The sequence below is a fragment of the Phoxinus phoxinus genome, assembly GCF_949152265.1.
Source record: "Phoxinus phoxinus genome assembly, chromosome: 10".
Taxonomy (NCBI): Eukaryota; Metazoa; Chordata; class Actinopteri; order Cypriniformes; family Leuciscidae; genus Phoxinus; species Phoxinus phoxinus.
In genome coordinates this window covers 26,452,325-26,470,296 of record NC_136885.1, presented here as the reverse complement: position 1 = coordinate 26,470,296, position 17,972 = coordinate 26,452,325, and the positions used below count along the sequence as shown (strand labels likewise).

The following is a 17,972-nucleotide window of genomic DNA, read 5'->3' as shown; positions in this document are numbered from 1 at the left end:
GTTTGTAATTACAAACAATAACACAAATCCTGTAAACTTGCATGATAGCAGTTGGAAAGAAAGCCAGTCCTAATGAAATGCTATATTGTGAGATCTGAGTCTAGGTGTGTGTGAAATGGAGAGAAAGCATTGTCGCTTTGGGACGTGTGTGTGTTTAGGTAGCAGCTGCTTATTTGGTTTCGCTCTGACTGATTCTCCTGTGAGACAGCATATGTAAATAGATATGTGTGACTTCAGACTGCCTGTTCCCATCTCTCCATCTGTCCATCTCCATGGCTCTGTTTGGATCCTGGAGAGTGTTGCTAGTGATTTCCTCTCGTCTAGTGTGTTTCTGTGGGTGTTCCGTGTGAATCCATGCATAAAAATGTTTAAAAAATGTATTGTTAAAAATTAAAACACTGTCTCTTTGCATCCACCCACAAAAAAAAAAAAAAGAAAGAAGAAAAGATGACTGGGGGCCCTTGGAGTTTGATGTAAGTTCAGGTCATTTAGATTTTGTGACAAAAAATCAACTTGAAGCAGGCACATTTCATGCTAATTGACAGGCCTTTTCTACTATGGGAATTTCAATAGTAAAGTTCAATAGTAAAAGTTGAGGAGTGGTATTTAAGTGTTCTAGGTATTAAGTGTTCTAACTTGTGATTGTCACCATGAGAAAGATAAAATGGGTGAAAAAATTCCATAGAATTACATTGAAGGAGGGACCAGAATATAATTTGGGATGGTTAGACTAGAAACCAACTAGAAACCACAGAGAACATAGTAACCTCAGAGCAATTTGCTGAAAACCACCCCGAACAGCTTAGTAAGTACCCGCCCTGGCATTGATGTGGCCAATTTTCACAGTCAAACATCACTCACAATTTTATCAGAAAATATTTCTCTACTTTATCTGAAGGCAGATGTTTTCAGTCCCCTTCTCTTCCTTTCTCCAACTAGTTTAAATTTCCACCGAGACACCTTTCTCTTGTTCTTTCGGTAGAAACTGATAGATTGAATGCTGTGGCCCCCACTGACTTGAAGATTGCTGTGATCTACCACAGGAGCTCAGAGGGACGTCGTCTCCCTAGCCTTCTAACTAACACGCACACACTGTAGATGTTTTTTTTAAAGAGCATTTCTTGCCTCTGCTCATTTCTAAGGCAACTTCTAGTTGCCAGTTATGCAGACCTAAGGCTGCGCAAAAACATAATTGTTGATTATTTCCCTTGAGATTGTAATCACACTTATTAATGTTGGTTAATAGAATTTATATTACAATATTTATTTAACATAAAAACTACAGTTTTTGTCAAAATACTATGTATATTATTGTTTATATAATAAGACTGGTAACTTGTTATTAGCAGGTAGGGGAGCGCGGGGCATAACCTAACGCGGGGCTAAATGTAACACGGACCTTTTACGTAGTTACTCAGGGTCACGCGGGTTGTGTTTACGATCTTTTTCTCTCGCTGCCAGAAGACGGTCTCCCGTGGATTTGTGAAAATTTTTGGTAATATTTTGTGAAGATACAAAGAGTGTTTTGACACCATGTTAGTATTTTTTTTCATCATACGTATTTTTCTGTTTCTGTGTTGTGTGTGTACGTCACCAAATCTAACTTTATATTGCCTTAATCACTGTCTTGTTGGCTAAAACATGGCACCATTTTGAAACATGTCAGCAACTCCTAGCAACTGTTAGCTAGGTTTAAAATATTTTTTACACAGCGGGGTTAGTTGTAGCACAGTGTTACAACTAAGCCGCCAAGTGTTCACAATATTGTAGGCTATGGGATTTGTTTACTATATTGATCACTTGTTTATTTATCAAAAATATTGCCTGTTTTCATGTAATAAACACTTTAAAATGTGATTTTAAGCTTGTTTTTTATTATTATTACTGTTACTATTAATAATAATAATAATTTTGCATGCAAAACTGTTCAGCCCTTTCCTATATCTCTATCCATGATATTGATCCATAATAGAATGATGATTGGATGAGGGATGGATGTATGGATATCTATCTATACAGATGTACAAACAATATCAAACTATACAGATAAAATAGTACTTATGTGTGTTACACACAAGTGTTACAACTAACCCCTCTGTCTGTTACAACTAACCCCGCATATGGGGTAAGTTGTAACATTTGCACTTCTGTCACTTTCAGTGCAACTGTACGAAAATGGAAGGTCCTAGAAAAAAACTTTAAGTGTTCATTTGTAGCAGAGATGTGTATGTTTCTTGTGTAAAAAAAAAAATTAATCTAACCTAATTATTTTTTAAATAATTGAGCCAAAACCAAAATGCGTTAGGTTGTGCCCCGCTCTCCCCTACTAAAAAAATACTATATATACTATACATTAGAGATGCGCCGATGTATCGGCCAACAATGGGTATCGGACGATAAAAGCAATTATTTTCACTATCGGCCATCGGCATTTGTTTAAAAACAGACGATGATCAGTGCCGATTATATCCTGTCAATCAAAAGGATGCGGTAAAACATGACCGAGTGCTACTCACACTGTGTGTGAAAAAAAGTCTCTCATGTTGAGGTAGTTAAGGCCAGTTAATGCAACAATAACGCATTAACAGCTAAAAACTGCACTACATAAAAAAGCAGGCTCTATTTGACCCTATAAATCACTCGTAGTTCAAGCCAGGGTTGCCAGATCCCTATACTAAACATTATTTGTAGCGCGGCTCTCACCCAATAATCGCAAATAGCTCTGTGCTTGGTTACTTCTAAAAAGAAACCGTGTCATCTTTCAAATTCTGTCTATTTTATCACAAAATTCAAACAATAAATGACGTTTTGATGCTCAGTTCAAGCAGCAGTGCGGACCGCGAATCTATTCTTCCACTTTAATACAAATTATATCTAGAAAAACATGCATGAATATCTATCAGAAGGTAAGTTGAAAGTTACAGTACAATGTACCGAAATCCGTATCTTGTCTCATAATCACTCAATCAGTGTTTCAACCGTGGAAAGATGTCATTAAAACTTGTTTGTGAAGCTTGAAACTTGCTTGTGAACAATATCACTTAATGTTGCATTTACCTCAGGAAAGTCTACTACTCAGGAAAAAAAAAAAACACCTAGAGAGGAGCTTATTTACTGTTAATTATATGTGTATGTTTGAATAAATTTGTCATGAAGACAAGTGCTTATGAAAACTACCTTATATGTGTAAGGTATATATTGAGTATACAAACATTTTAGCTTTTATTTAAATATAAAGTGTAATGTGTAAATATTGTATCTGGAAATAAATAGCTGTTGAATATAATAGCTCTGTTGTCAATCTTAACCTCTAATATTAGTGTACCAAATGAGAGGGTTCTCTGTTTGGGAGAGATTTTTTTCCATAAGAAAAAACAAACTATCGGCATCAGCCGACATCATTCTGAATAACCAGCTATCGGTATCGGCTCAGAAATTTCATTTCGCTGCATCTCTAATATATATATAAATATATACTGTACAGTGCTGGGTAGATTACTTACAAATTGTAGTCTGTTACCGATTACAGATTACATGATGCAAATTGTAGTTAGTAACAAAATTTAGGTTACACATTTTAGGTAATGTATTCTGACTACTTTTTACCTATCTTGTTTTAAATTTGCCATTACATGTACCATACTGAAAAAAAGAAAAAAAAAAGAAAGAAAATATATTCCATTTTTTGATACCAACATAATAAAGTGTATTATATATTATATTATACAAGGGTTTTCCAAACTCAGGCTAATGTAAGAACTGCAGTGGGTTTGTGGGTTGATAAAAAAAAAAAAAACCTAATAATTAATTAAATCACAGGAATTTTAGAAAGGAAAAAATTCAATTAAAATATTGTGAATTATTTACTGCCATTTTGTGAATAAAATGCTGTAATCTGATTGAGCAATTTAAATTGTAATATACGATGATTGCGAGTATGTAATTTTTGGAATCAGATTACGTTATCCAGATTACATGTAACCAGTTATTACCCGGAACTGCCTAAATAAGGTGTCAGTTATTCAGCTTTGGTATCTTTTCCCGCTTACCATATAGAAATGGATGCATGTGCTGGACTATTAGCAAATGGCATAAATGAAGCCTACTGGGACAGAAGCTCTGGTAAGATTATTTCTTTATACTGACTCACATGAGGATGGGAATCACATGGGTAATAAGTGGGAACTCATATATGCTGCATAAAACAAGCCGAAAACTGTATATCTTATAGTGGTCTTTTTATAGCATAAAATACAAAACCTTTAAACTTATTCTGTAAATAGCAACAGTGATGGTTAACTTCATCTACTTCTGCCTGACTGGATTTTAGTTTTCACCCCTTTTGTCTGCCATAAGATTCACAAATGTTTTTTTTTTTTTCATCAGCATATTGGTAGATTGCATACTCCAAGATGTTGCCAGCTAAAGTTTGGGTTTGTGTCATTGGAGCGAGGCCTCAAGCACACATCTGATTGGCATCTTATAGACGTTTCTACAGCAGTTCTTCTCAATCCTGCTCCTGGCAGCCCTCCAGCACATTTTAGGGGCCTAACTAGTCTGAAACACCCCATTCAGGACATGGAAAACCCAACTAATGAGCAGTTTTAGTCATGATTATGTGTGTTAAATAAGGGTGAAGTCCCAAAACATGCAGTGTTAGTTGTCCTCAAGAAATGGGCTAGAGAAATGTTGTATGAAAAAAGAAGTATTCACCACTCTTCTTTGAAATCTCTATATTTTCCCTTACGTTTTAAAAGAAAGCATTTGGCATAGCATTGATATCCATGGTGTTCTTAAATAATATATTTTCATTAATCAAAGTCACTGTGCTCCTAGGTGGAGTGCAGAGACAAAAGATTAGCATAGTAGGGGATGGGAAAGAAGAAATGCGCTAGTCACTGTATGACATGAGCGTAATTTCACACCAGTCCAGATACAGGCGGATGCCTATTAGAGAGAGCTGCTTTGAACGCGAAATGACTGTCACACTTGACAAATTTGCCTTTAAGAGGGCATGTCTTTGCAAAGAAACTTCAAGTAAATTTGAGTACAGGTGCACGCACGCACAAGCTAAGAACGCAATAAAACATTAGTAGCCCTGCTGATATGAAAATGGAGCAAAACAGCTTTTTGAGAAAGTCTATTAACCTCCAGACAGGCTTTCCATCTATGAGCTATTCTTTTGCCAAAGCTTGAAGCTCTAAACTGGCAGTTCTTGCTCCGAATATTACGACTTGCACCCGCTTCCTGTGACTGAGTAGTGCAGTAGGTCTCGATCCACAGCCATTGACCTGCAGCAGCTGTATTGACACAGGAAGTCCTGCAGGTGCAAGGATGAGCTCTGCCCACACTGGGCGCCAGCCAATGAGGTCTCAACGCTGCATCTTCTTATTTGGTATTCTGACGGTCGTTCTGAGCAGTTACTGTGTGTGAAGTCTGAAAAGCACTGCCAGACAGACTTCTCATTTGGATTTCGTGATGACTGTCTCAGGAGCGCCTACTTCCACTTAGCCTCAGGTGCTAACGTGCTTCTCAACCTCATCAAGTCAAGCAAATGCATGACAGGGCTCTGGAATTTTTCAGTTACATTTTTAGATGAATTCTGAAAATGATTGCTTTTTCAAAGTTTAATTTTGTCATTAAATGTTACAATGGGCGAGGTAATGCGGTAATACACTCTTATCATTCTCTAGTTAATTGGACTTGATTGGGATTGGTCTAGTTCAGGGGTGTCCAAACACTGTCCTTGGAGGGCCACTGTCTTGCAGAGTTTTGCTCTAACTTGCCTCAACACATCTGCCTGGAAGTTTCATGTATGCCTAGTAAATCCTTGGATTAGCTGGTTCAATTGTCATTAATTTCTCACCGTCATGTTGTTCCCAACCCGTAAGACTTACGCTCGTCTTCGGAACAAATGAAGATCTTTTTGATGAAATCTGAGCTCTTTCTGTCCCTCCATTGACAGCTACGCAACTACAACTTTGATGACTCAAAAGTTCATAAAGAGATCGTATAAGTAATCCATAGGAATTGAGTGGTTTAGTTCAAATTTTCTGAAGAGACTCAGTCGCTTTATATGATTATTTAAAAACAGTTTTAATGCACATCTTCCAATCGAGTATTTATAATTTACTCACCCCCAAGGTTTTCCGAATCTGCTGAACAGAAAAGAAGATATTTTGAAGAATGTCCGTATAGCCAAACAGTTGATGGGACCCCATTGACTTCTATAGTATTTTTTAAAAATGGTTTGGTTTTAAGTTTTATTTCAATTTCTGAAAATGTAAAAAATATAACAATAACAAACCAAGACAATAATGATTGAATTAATTTTTGGCTCAATTTGTATTTCAAATATGTACTTAGTGTAAGTTATTGGATTGTATTGCTGGTCTCAAGTTTAAATCTTCCATAGTCGATGCGGCTAGCGGTGAGGTATGTTCGGGATTCAGTGCATCAGCCATTCGATGGCACTATGATAATAAGACCCAATAAGATCATTGTATTTTTCACAAAGTGCTAGTAGCACATCCATCTTTGGCCTGTTGTTACATGCATTATGGAAAGAATCTGTGATACTTCTTTCGCTCTATATAGCTGCCACTGTGTGCGAGTTAGGGCTCCCTCATTAAAACCAGCGGTAGGAAATGAAATGCATTCATTGTGAGCGCTAAGAAAGGATGAATGGCCTTGCAGTAGAGTGGCGAGAGACTTCCCGGTTCAACACAAACAGTGTTTGTCTTTGTCTTGATTCTTGGCTGGGTCTGTGCGCCAGGATGCTAATGAGGCTAGCGGAGGAGCTAGGCTGAGGCCCAGACAGCCACGGCACATTCCAGCCACGTGCCTAAGCAGTGAGGGAATGTCTGCTTAGCACAGGAGTGGATCTAAACGGCTGGCGTAAGAACTGGGAAGCTAATAGCTAGTTCATATGGGCTGGTGTCGTCTCTCAGTGCTTACGAGATGTAAATCAAAGATCTGGTGCTCTTTGAGGAGAGAGGCAAATTTCAAAACCCATTAATTACCTTTAAAAGGAGTTAGAAAGCTGTTTTTTGAGGAATTTTAAGGAAAATATAAGAAACTCGCTTTCTTGTACCACATATGCCGTTATCCATTGGTGGCAGGTGACAACTGACCACAAACAGAATGTTTCACAGTCACAGTGTGGATGCCTGCAGCTATGTGTGTGTATAAAAAGGCATGGACGATGTGCTAAATTGTGTTTGAGATGCAGTCGCTTTGAATTTAGGATTACTGAACATGACTTCATTGTATCTGTTAAAAATAAACGAGTTTACTAAAGTGTTAAATATTACAAGTTGTTATTACCGGTAAGTGTTTTGTCTGTGTAACATAGTAGGACCCAGTGCACTGCAAAATAATATTTTTTATCTTGTTTTATGGTTACACCCTGAAAACAGAAAAGACAAAATTGTGGTAAACTTTATAAGAGAATATGGTGAATTAAACTTTTTTTTTTTTTTTAAGTATAAACCTCAATAAATGTTATGCTAATAATAAAAGCAAAACTATTTGCCAATGGCACAAAAAGTAAACCAAAAAAATCCAGCATATATTCTCTGAAAAAGGTCAGATTATCTTAAAATGTGGCTAACAATCTAAAATAAATATGTAAATATAATTACTGCATATCTTTTTAAATCAGGAAATATTGAATAGAGAAAATAGTTTTGCTGCTCTCACCACAACTCAACGTGCTTTTTAAAATGTATTTAAAGGTGAATAAATCCATCTTTTGTGATTTGTTTACCATTTTGATCTTTTATTTATTTTACATTTCAGGAATTTACTGCCGTTGCTAAAGCTAGGTCTCAAAGTGTGGCAAAAGAACTCATTTTAAAGACGAGGTGGTGGTGAAGGGATGTCACAAACCTCATGAGAACATGTCTGGGGAGGAGAATCTAATTTATGAAAAAAATTTAAACTCAGATGGCAAGTTGATGTTGCACATTTCAAAGTGGGACACACTTTAAATATCCCCTGGCAAGGTAGTGCTAACCTGGAAGCATTGTTAAACAAATTGCCTCTCTCCAACATTACTGCTCTAGATAAATCTGAGACATTCCCCTGATCCTCTGACAGCATCCTATTTGTCTTGTCCCTGCACTTTTTCCTCTGTAGTAGAAGCTCGGCTAGCTAGCAGATCCATAAAACTTCTGAAGATACAAAATGTTGTGGTACAGATTAAATCTGTACTGTTTTCGACAGATCCACTGCGTCAGATTTAGTTTTTTGATCTGTATCATCACTTCTGGATTTCAGTTGAGGTGTAGTTACATCTTTAATGGAAAAGTTTTTTGTGCTCCCAAAACATAACACTGTCTGTTTGATGCTAAAATAGTCAGATTTCTCCCTTTTCTGTGGCTTCCACAAAAACATGATCCCTATGTTGATTCATTTTATAAGATAGGAGTACTGTGATTCGGTCTTGATTTTATACTATAGTTCAATAATCGAAAGTTAATATTGGATAACTTGCATTTTAGGCACATAATATCTTGTTACTGTGCATTTTTGAGTTGCCAACAAAATAGTTTTAGTGAAGCCAGTGCAAAATAATCTGAGCAACACAGAGATGGTGTTTAATTCCTAAATGAATCAGTCTGCTAATGGATTCAATGACTCACTCATGAAGACTTGGTTTGTTTTTATGAGACATTGATTTTTTTTTAACGAATAATTTAAGTTAATTTTCCAGTGACTCACACCTAGGCTGTATCCGAAATTGCATACTTACCGAAAAACAGTATGTGAAAGTAGTATGTAAGAATTCATAGGCTGCATCCAAAAACTTCCGAACTTTCGGCACGACCGAATCCTGCTTTCCATTCGGTGATAGTTGAGCTAGAAAAAGAAAGATGGTGTCTGAAAGTTGCGTTTGCTGGTCAGTTTATGTGTAAATGGAATGGTTTTGACCAACATTTTCCACTTCTGATGTAATTTCAAGCGATAAATTACTACTGTATAGCAAATACATTTTTGTTTAGTTCTCACCAAAGCTCAATCTATTTTGCTGTTATCATTAAACTGTCACGCTGCCTCAGAAGTCTGTCCGAAATCTGTTTCATGTGGTACCTTCGTGCGCAAACGTTGCTTGCAGAGTCATTGCCTATAAGTCAGCGAGGTAACAAGTCAGCTGCCTACGTTTTTGGATTCAGCCATAGTGTTCATAAAACATTTGGCGAAAAGTTTCCAGATGACCTACCACTTCTGGCGATAGTGAAGTATGCATCCAATGGACACTTTACTATCACATGAGGCCATGGGAGAGGTATGCATACTCTATTTGTTGGCCATGTGAGAGGAATGCATACTCTTCCACACTTTGTTCCACACTTTGTATGAATGGCAGTGAAGCGACACAACTGACGCTGGTACTGTAGATCAACGGTGACAACATGATGAATGTAGAGAATATCCAGATTATATTCATACTATACACATTCACACAAAGTAATTACTTATTCAACATACTGTAAGTACCTGTTCAGAAAGTATGCAATTTCGGATGCAGCCCTATAGACTGTCATTTAATGTATGAATCAGTAGTTTTGAACAAATCCATTGGGTGAATCGATGTAATCCTCACGAAGAATCATTGGAACAACCCTACCACCAATCACAGATGTTATTAATCTGAAATAAATCAAAATCTTCATACACAGTTTTGAAGCTATTGATAGCCTGACTTTAGCAGGATTCATTGGTACATTATGTCCTTCGAGGGTTCAGACAAGTCAATTCTTCAACGTTGTAATGAAGGCTAATAACAGCCTAACTCTCCAAAGGGAACTTGTTCACATTAATAAACAAAACAAGCGGATGAGCCTGCACACACAAAAGCCTCCATGCTCTCTAGCCAAGGGGCTTTCAACCCTGGCAGTGGCTCAAGCCTGATGTTTTCTGTGTTGTTGCTGTGCCAAATTATATTGTAATTACTTATTGGAGGCAGTCATGACAAGGCTGGGTCGAGGGGCTGCGGGAGGAGCAGAGAGGAGGACTTGATTGTTGCTGTTCAGTCATGATGGTAAATCGTTTGTGCTTGACTTCAAGAAAATGTGCATTGATGGAAAGAAAAGCTGGGCGTTCCACGTCGCTCTCAGGATCTTCTGAGAATGTCTCAAATGTCTTTGGCTTTGGTAGGAGAGGAGTAATTGCCAAAATAAGGTGTCAGTTTGTCAGCTTTGGTATCTTTTCCCACTCCCACAGAAACGGATCCCTGAACGGTTAGCGAATAGTGTAAATGAAACTTGCTAGGACAGAAGCTCTGGGAAGTTTCTCTCCTTCTTTTTCTTTCAGATATACTGGCTCACAGCAAAGTAAAACAAAACTTTTGGTACTTGTGGTTCATTGAGTCGTTTCACTTATTCAGACTATTCAGGGAACTTGTATGTTGTTAGATTATAACAGGAATGTTTGGTTTGCAATTGCTAAGTGATGTCACAGATGTGTTCATTAACATAAAATTCAACTGATGTGCAGTTTTGTCACAGGTGTCCAGCTTTGAGTATATTTTAGCTATTTTATAATATTTAGAATTTATTACCATTTTGATTATTTGTCTTTAGCTCAAATAATAAAGCTATTTCTTGAATGCCAGGTTTGCATTTATATGTACACAGCAATGGTCAAAAGTTTGGGGCCGGGTAGTTTTTTCCCCCCATCAAAGTACAGTAACACGTAATTTTAAGTTGAAATAATATTTCAAAATATTCCTGTTTTCTGATTCAATGTATTTAAAAAAAAGTACCTTATGCCTGTGATTAAAAAAGCTGCATTTTAAGCATCAATACTCAGTGTCACATGATCCTTCAGAAATCATTAAAATATGCTGATTTGGTTCTCAAGAAACATTTCTTATTATCAATGTTAAAAACAGTTGCACTGCTTAGTATTATTTATTATTATTATAATAATTAAAATTGAAATATTTGTATCATTGTAAATGTGTTTACTGATGTAAAGTAAAATATATTTATGTAAATTAGTTTTGATCAATTGAATGCATCCTTGCTGAATAAAAGTAGATTTTAATTTCTCTAAAAATATGTTTTTGCATAGTATGCACAATCATAACTTCAAGATATCGGCCACGATGAAAAAATCTTTACAACAATTGCTGTACTAGCCAGATTTGAAACCCCTTCTGACTTGGCTGTTGAGGGGACAGGCCCAGAGGTGGCAGTAAAGAGGCAGTCAGCTATGAGGGTCACCTTCATGTCATAGTTATTGTCAAAGCCATTGCCAGCGTGGTTCCTCTCCCCTCTGCCCCGTCTGCTTTGAGTTGGCTCAAGTCAGCAGCACATGACTGGGATTTGTAGACTGCCCACCGCTGCCTGCTCTTTCTCACACTACAAGGCTAATGTGAGGGACCACAGCAGATGTGGCGAGGTGCTCAGGCTGTGGCACATTAAGCCGCTGCCCTCGGGTCGCGAATGTGCGGCGTATTAAGCGTAACGTGGAGTTGAAATTAGTTGCAGGCTGAGTTTAAGAAGTCTCTGATGTATTAGAATAATAGTTTGGAATAGTTATAGAAAGCTTAAAGTATTAGGCCCTGTCCCAAATGGCGCACTTTCGGTTTTGTGGACTTAAAATGGCCACCGCGTGATTATGAAGTCCACGAGACCATACAGTGTCCCATTTGACTTTTTAGGTTTTTAGAAGGGTTCTCGTGAGATATGCCCCGTTGATGCACTCTTTTGCCGAGCCTGCACTGAAGTGAGCTCAGCAGCAGACTTATTTCCATCAATCAAAGCAACGTTACATTGCGAAAGCGCGGACTCGTTTACCGCGAGTGCTTTGGGTGCGTTTTGGACAGGGCCTTTGTTGACCACAGGAAGTTTGTTGACTTTTATAAACTATTTGTGAACACCATTTAAATGGGACTTGTGTACTGGTTGATATGGGTTTTTTAAAAGCAAGTAGTGATTTATACAATTAATATCGCAACAGCCTTGTCAATTTTATTATATTTATTAAAGAATATTTTAACATTTCATATCCCATGTGTATTATTATTATTAGTAATAGTAGTTAGTAGTATTAATACAATAAACATTTTATTGAATAAAAAATTAATTATACTTTTTTGATAAATTCATAAAACCATTTTTATAAATTATACTGACAAGACTGATTGTGTATTTTGCAACTTTTCATTATTATTATTATTATTATAACTGTCTGCTTTGTTAATATCTACTGACAGCCTTTTCAATATCATTTTTTTAATTATATGATAATTTTTATTAATACAATTTTATATAATGCATCTACACTGTAAAAATTTTTTTACCTCTCCAAGTCAAAATATTCTAGTGACTGGTCACATCAAAAAAATGTTTTTGGCCCAAGTGAAATTCTGTAAAATAAATTGAATTAATTGTTGCAATAGTCTGTTAACATTGGCTCAATGAGAAAATTTTGACTTGGGGATGTAATTTTTTTTTACAGTGTATTAATAAAAAAATGCTTTAATAAAATACTTCTATTAAAATAATATTTAATAATACATAAATAATAGTGACCAGGCTGGCAGTATATTTGCAACAATTAAGCAGGCAGAGTTATCTTTGCCCGTTTAATTGGTCCTCGCTGATATATCGGTCTGTCACACGACTTGTGTTTGTGTCGTAAATCTTCAATCACTATTGATGATTGATTGGTAGAGGCGATGGGTAGACGTGTGTCCTTGTAGATGTTGTGTGTGAGAGTGCTGTGTCTTGAATAAAGGAATGATTACTTTGGCGAATGGCTGACTAAAGAGCCGGTGTTGTAAATGTATGTGGATGTGTGCAGTCTGGCACCTCTCACTCGGCAAAACCAGAAATGAGATCACAGGGCCTCGCATGATGAAACAGAGCCCCAAATAACACACGGCTGCTTAATTAGGCTGTCGGGCCAGGGGGTCCTAGCATGCCTGCCTGCAGCCACATTAACTGAGGGAGTCGTATTGTAATTCACATTTCAGTGTCAACAAATTGTGGATCAAATGCTGTCCAAATGAAATGTTAGTGCCCCGGAGGCTTTTAAATATATACGGCCAGACGCTTTAAATAATTCATGTACAGAGACTTGTCAGGTTAAGCAGGAAGCACGTATTCCTAGCCGTTTAAGGTTTTTAATGAGAGGAAGTCATGGACTTGAATCAAGACCGATAACATGTTTTGCTTCTCTCTGTTCCTCCCTCGGCAGCGGGCTGCACGTTTGATGAAGACTCCGACCCCAGTCTGTGTGAGTTCAGCCAAGGGGAGGAGGATGACTTTGATTGGCAGCTGTTCCGCGCTCACGCCTCGCCACACTCCACCTCTGATCTCCTGCGCGGTAAGTCTTCCCAGCATTGTCCATTCTTATTCCACCAGTTTATTTCACACTGTGGCGCAAACCGCTTCACGCCCGTGGTCCCGTCCATCACAGATGCCCTCCTACCGGCCTCATCAGAGTGACAGCTGGAACGATGGCCGCCTTAGCAGCATGCTCTTTATTTTGTTTCTCGTTTTATTTGTAGTTTTGTAAAAAATGTAGAGAAAGTTTTCCGTGTTGAATGCGTTGTTATCGGAACTACTGAGGACATGTAGCCGATATTCCAGTTTTGTTGCTGCAGGAAATGAATAGAACTCCCTCGGACACATGTAAATCAACTTTGACCAGTCAAAACAAGCGGGCGAAATGAGAAAGGTAAAGAGTCGGATCTATAAACGCACATCAGCAGGTCTCGTCTCTCGATGTCTTATTCTGTCCATGTCAACCGGCGAACAGAAGTGATTAGGAAGTTGGCCCTACCTGAAACCAATCGATCCCGACAAATCAATGAGTTCTTTGAAATGTAGCCCATCCCGAAACGGGAAGTGTCAGAGAGATGCGCACGGCCTGCTGGGAAGGGGCTTTTATTGAGAGTCATTGTTGAAACTGGATCAAAAACAAGCAGAGGGAGGCAAGAAAGTGCAGAACTAGTAATTGGATTAGGCGGCCACCGGTGGTAAGACAGTGAAAGAGACAGATGGATCGCTGGGACTTCGATGCGAGGAGAGATAGGATGCCGATGACACAATGAAACGGATAAAAACTTGGTACGGTTTTCAGCGATGAGGTAAAACACTGGGGACCTGGATAGAGAGGCTTGTGAAAAGCATATCTCAGGGGGAATGTGAGCCAAGCTCTATAATCTACACAAGTTTGAATGGAAGGTCAAAGACTACCAGAGGAATAGGAGTTTACAGACTGGGCCGGCTGTCCTTAATCTTTTTGAGGAGACAAATAGTACTACATTTGTAGTGTACGTTTATAATAAATAATAATAGTTCATAATATAGTATAATAATATAATATATATATAAGTGCTGAGTAATTGAAGAAGGAAACATGAAGTAACAATGAAAAATGCTGTTACTGTTAATTGCAACATTTACAAATACAGCTAACACTTTATTTTACAGTGTCATTGTTACATGTAGTTACTATAGTAATAACTATAAATTATGCAAAATGACATGCAACTAACCCTAATCCAAACCAATCCCTAATCATAACCCTATAGTACATTACTTAGTACATAAATGTATAATTACAGTGTAATAATGACACCTTAAAATAAAGAGCAACCCAAATACATTATTCAAATCAAAAGTTGTATCTGTTAGTATTATTTAATGGACCTGAACTAACATTAGCCATGGTTAATAAATACTGTAACGAATGAATTGCTCATTGTCAGTTATTGTTAGTTAATGCATTAACTAATGTTAACTCATGTGACCTTATTGTAAAGTGCTTTGGTACTATTCTCCACAAAGTGGTACATTTTCAGAACTTTTACACAATCTCATAAAAAATAAACAAAAATGCATAATATTTACATTATATTAATTGTATTAATAATATTTCGCTACACATACTGTAATATATATATATATATATATATATATATATATATATATATATATATATATATATATATAAAATATTATTTTCTTGATAAAATCTCAATATTGTTTATATATATATATATATATATATATATATATATATATATATATATATAAACAATATTGAGATTTTATCAAGAAAATAATATTATGAAGTATTATTTGTTTGGTTTTATATATCATATTTATTACATTTATTTGTTTCTTTAAATTACAAACTGTAATTGGTTTGGATTTCCTGACCTGTTATGACAGCTGTTTTACCATATTTTTTTTTCATTCAGCATTTCTAAAGGGTGATTTGATGCCTGTATCTTGTATCATCTAAATGATTGTGAAAATGACTAAATTGAAAGATCACCGTTTTTCGGTGATTAAAGCACATTTTCTCATTATCTGTTACACTAATCTTGTGGTTTGAAGTAATTGTTGTGTGAAAGGAAAGATTTCTGCTAATGAAAGCACTGCAGCAGGTTTTGAATAAACGACTGGCAGTGCTACAAGTGTGATCAGTTTGAAGTGAAGTCTAAGAGAAGGTTCCCAAAGCCACTAAGACGAAACTATAACTCGTTTTAAATATATGAATGAGTCATTAGGACAGTTGAGGATGATGGAATCCTCCAAAGTACATCATAATCAGCATTCTAATCATATGCAGACCCAAGACACTTCACCCGCAGTCACAGGCGCTGTGCCGTAATTAATACATTTCCCTCTGGGTTTAATTAAAGCCGACTGTCTGTCGTGTGACATTCACTCTGCTCCGAGGGCAACAGATGAGTCTAGGCATGCAAAGTTTAAGTAGGTGAGAATGATGTCACACCTTGAAAACACAGCAGGAAGTGTTTGACTGTGTGAATGTAAACAGACACTGACGTCGCACGTTCACCCTGCGGAGTTCACCGTATACTCTTACATGGAGAACACCACACTGGCATCTGTGATGGGCAATGAGGCATTTAACCGGCACATTTTTGATCTTCATAACATGGGGCAGATTTGCTTTGGGAAACTAGGTCAGAAACTGCCATGGTACTGAGTGGCAAAGCGGATCCTTTCATGTTGTTTTCTGTGTCAATATGCAAACGTTGCGCTCTCATGCACAAGGCCAGTTGTATTTTCTCAGTTCTTAGCGTTTCAGCGATTCTGTCACCATCACCCATCTTAATTCAGAGCACGACGCTGAGCTAACTTTTGCTTAGAAGATTACAAGAGGATGGGGTGTAACTCTGGTCCCTGTGTGTTGATAAAACAGCGGCACAGTTTTTGCAGTGATAACCCGTATCTCTCTGTCAGAAGACAAATTCAGATTTTCTGTCTGAGGAAGAGGTTTATGAGGGGTGAGAAGGGGCTTTGGATGCCTACAGGGAACAAAATGACACTTTCACATTTATGTATATAAAAATAGAATTTTTTAATATAATTTTTTTTTCTCTCTCTCTGTCTCACTAGACAACAGGTCATATTTGTGATGAACAGTTTCGTAGTGTAACCTGTTAGATGCCAACATGGGTCATTGTGTTACTCACCTACTGCACGGTTTAAATCACCATCTAAATACAACCAAAATCAGGATATGGCTTAGTATAATTATCAAAAAGCAAAGGCTGCAATTGAATTAAATAAATATATAAATAAAAATAACCGGCTTGTTTTCCACTAAAAAAGAAAAACGAAGACATTTAAACTGATTAAATACATTTAATACTTCTTATTTAGTAATATTTTAAATGACAAATTGTATTAAAAAAGTAAAAATAATATTTATATATTTTTTCATAGTCATTTATAGTCAAAATGTTTTTAAATCACATTTTAAATATCAATTGCAATTTGTATCCAAAAAACAAATGTATATGTATATATCCCCTCCTAGAATCGTGCCGTCCTCCTCAAATCTCTCACACAACTGAGAAATTGTGATTTTGTTCCTCATGTTTCACATGTTGCTCAGTTGCTTTAGATTAAAAGGGTCTGTCAATCCATAAATGTAAATGTTTCCATATGTAGTTCTAGAAAAGAATAAAAAAATACATACCCTATGATGGTACATTAGGGAAAAGTTCTTAAAGACATCTTTCATAGACTGAATTTGGGTTTAGACTGAATTTGGGTTTAGACTATCATTCTTACAGTTTGACTTCAACCGTTCAACTCTGTTTTATTTACTCACCAAAGCCAATTTTGACACATTTGGTGAGTATTCATTTTAGACAGGGCAAGCAGAGTTGAGGCACGTACTCTTGAGGTCAATCTGTGAACGGTCATTTCCAAAGAGATTACCGGTACTCCTACACGCTTGAATCTAGTGGATCGGTCCGAGACGGGAAGACCTCTCGCTCTCGGTCAACGTGGGAGGCAGAGAAACCTGCAGCACTTCAGATAACCTAATTGGTCCTTTCTCTCCTTAAGCTAGGCCTTTGGGTCCAGCAGAGATCTGCAGTAATCTCCTCACCGGAAGGAGGTTCCCACAGATATTAGCGCTAAAGCCAGGCAATTCTCTGGGCATGTTGTATCTTATTACGTCCTTCCTTAGTCAGAGAGGCACCGAGGCACACCGCGCTGATCAGAGACCTGTAGGTCTTTATTACCAGCCGCCCTTCACCTTTCTCAAACAGCAGGCTCGTGTCCCATCTGCACATTATCCACACTCTGATGCCCAGGCCTTATTCATCACTGATATGAGAGACCACAGGGGCCCCTGACAGAGGAAGTTGGTGGGGAGACACATCTGGTGGAGTTGTAGGGTCATTATCAGACCTGGCTGGCTTCCCTCAATGATCTAATAAAGTTTCCTGAAGCCCAGTGCTGCCTGCATCCATCCACCGTCTCTCAATCACCGACTTCTGCTCTGGGACTCTCAAAGCTGCCTCTCGACACACGGGTGGAATGGAGTTTGTAGTGCACTGCAATTATTTTGAATTAGTCGGCATGTTTACGTTTGGACTTGTTTATGACCAGGGGCCATGTTGCATAAACATAGCCGCCAAGTTACTAGTCTGATTATTTACTCTTCAGAATTAAATGAGA

General features: G+C 37.4%; 1 protein-coding gene across 9 annotated transcripts in view; it reads left to right on the top strand.

The window, feature by feature from the left end:
• Window positions 1–17,972, top strand: part of ptprub (protein tyrosine phosphatase receptor type Ub) — a 215,085-nt gene that overhangs the window by 60,587 nt on the left and 136,526 nt on the right. For all 9 annotated transcript variants that reach the window (XM_079625169.1, XM_079625170.1, XM_079625167.1 and 6 more), the window contains exon 2: window positions 13,213–13,341. In XM_079625169.1, the coding sequence (XP_079481295.1) occupies window positions 13,213–13,341 (129 nt within the window). The remainder of the gene's footprint in view (window positions 1–13,212; window positions 13,342–17,972) is intronic.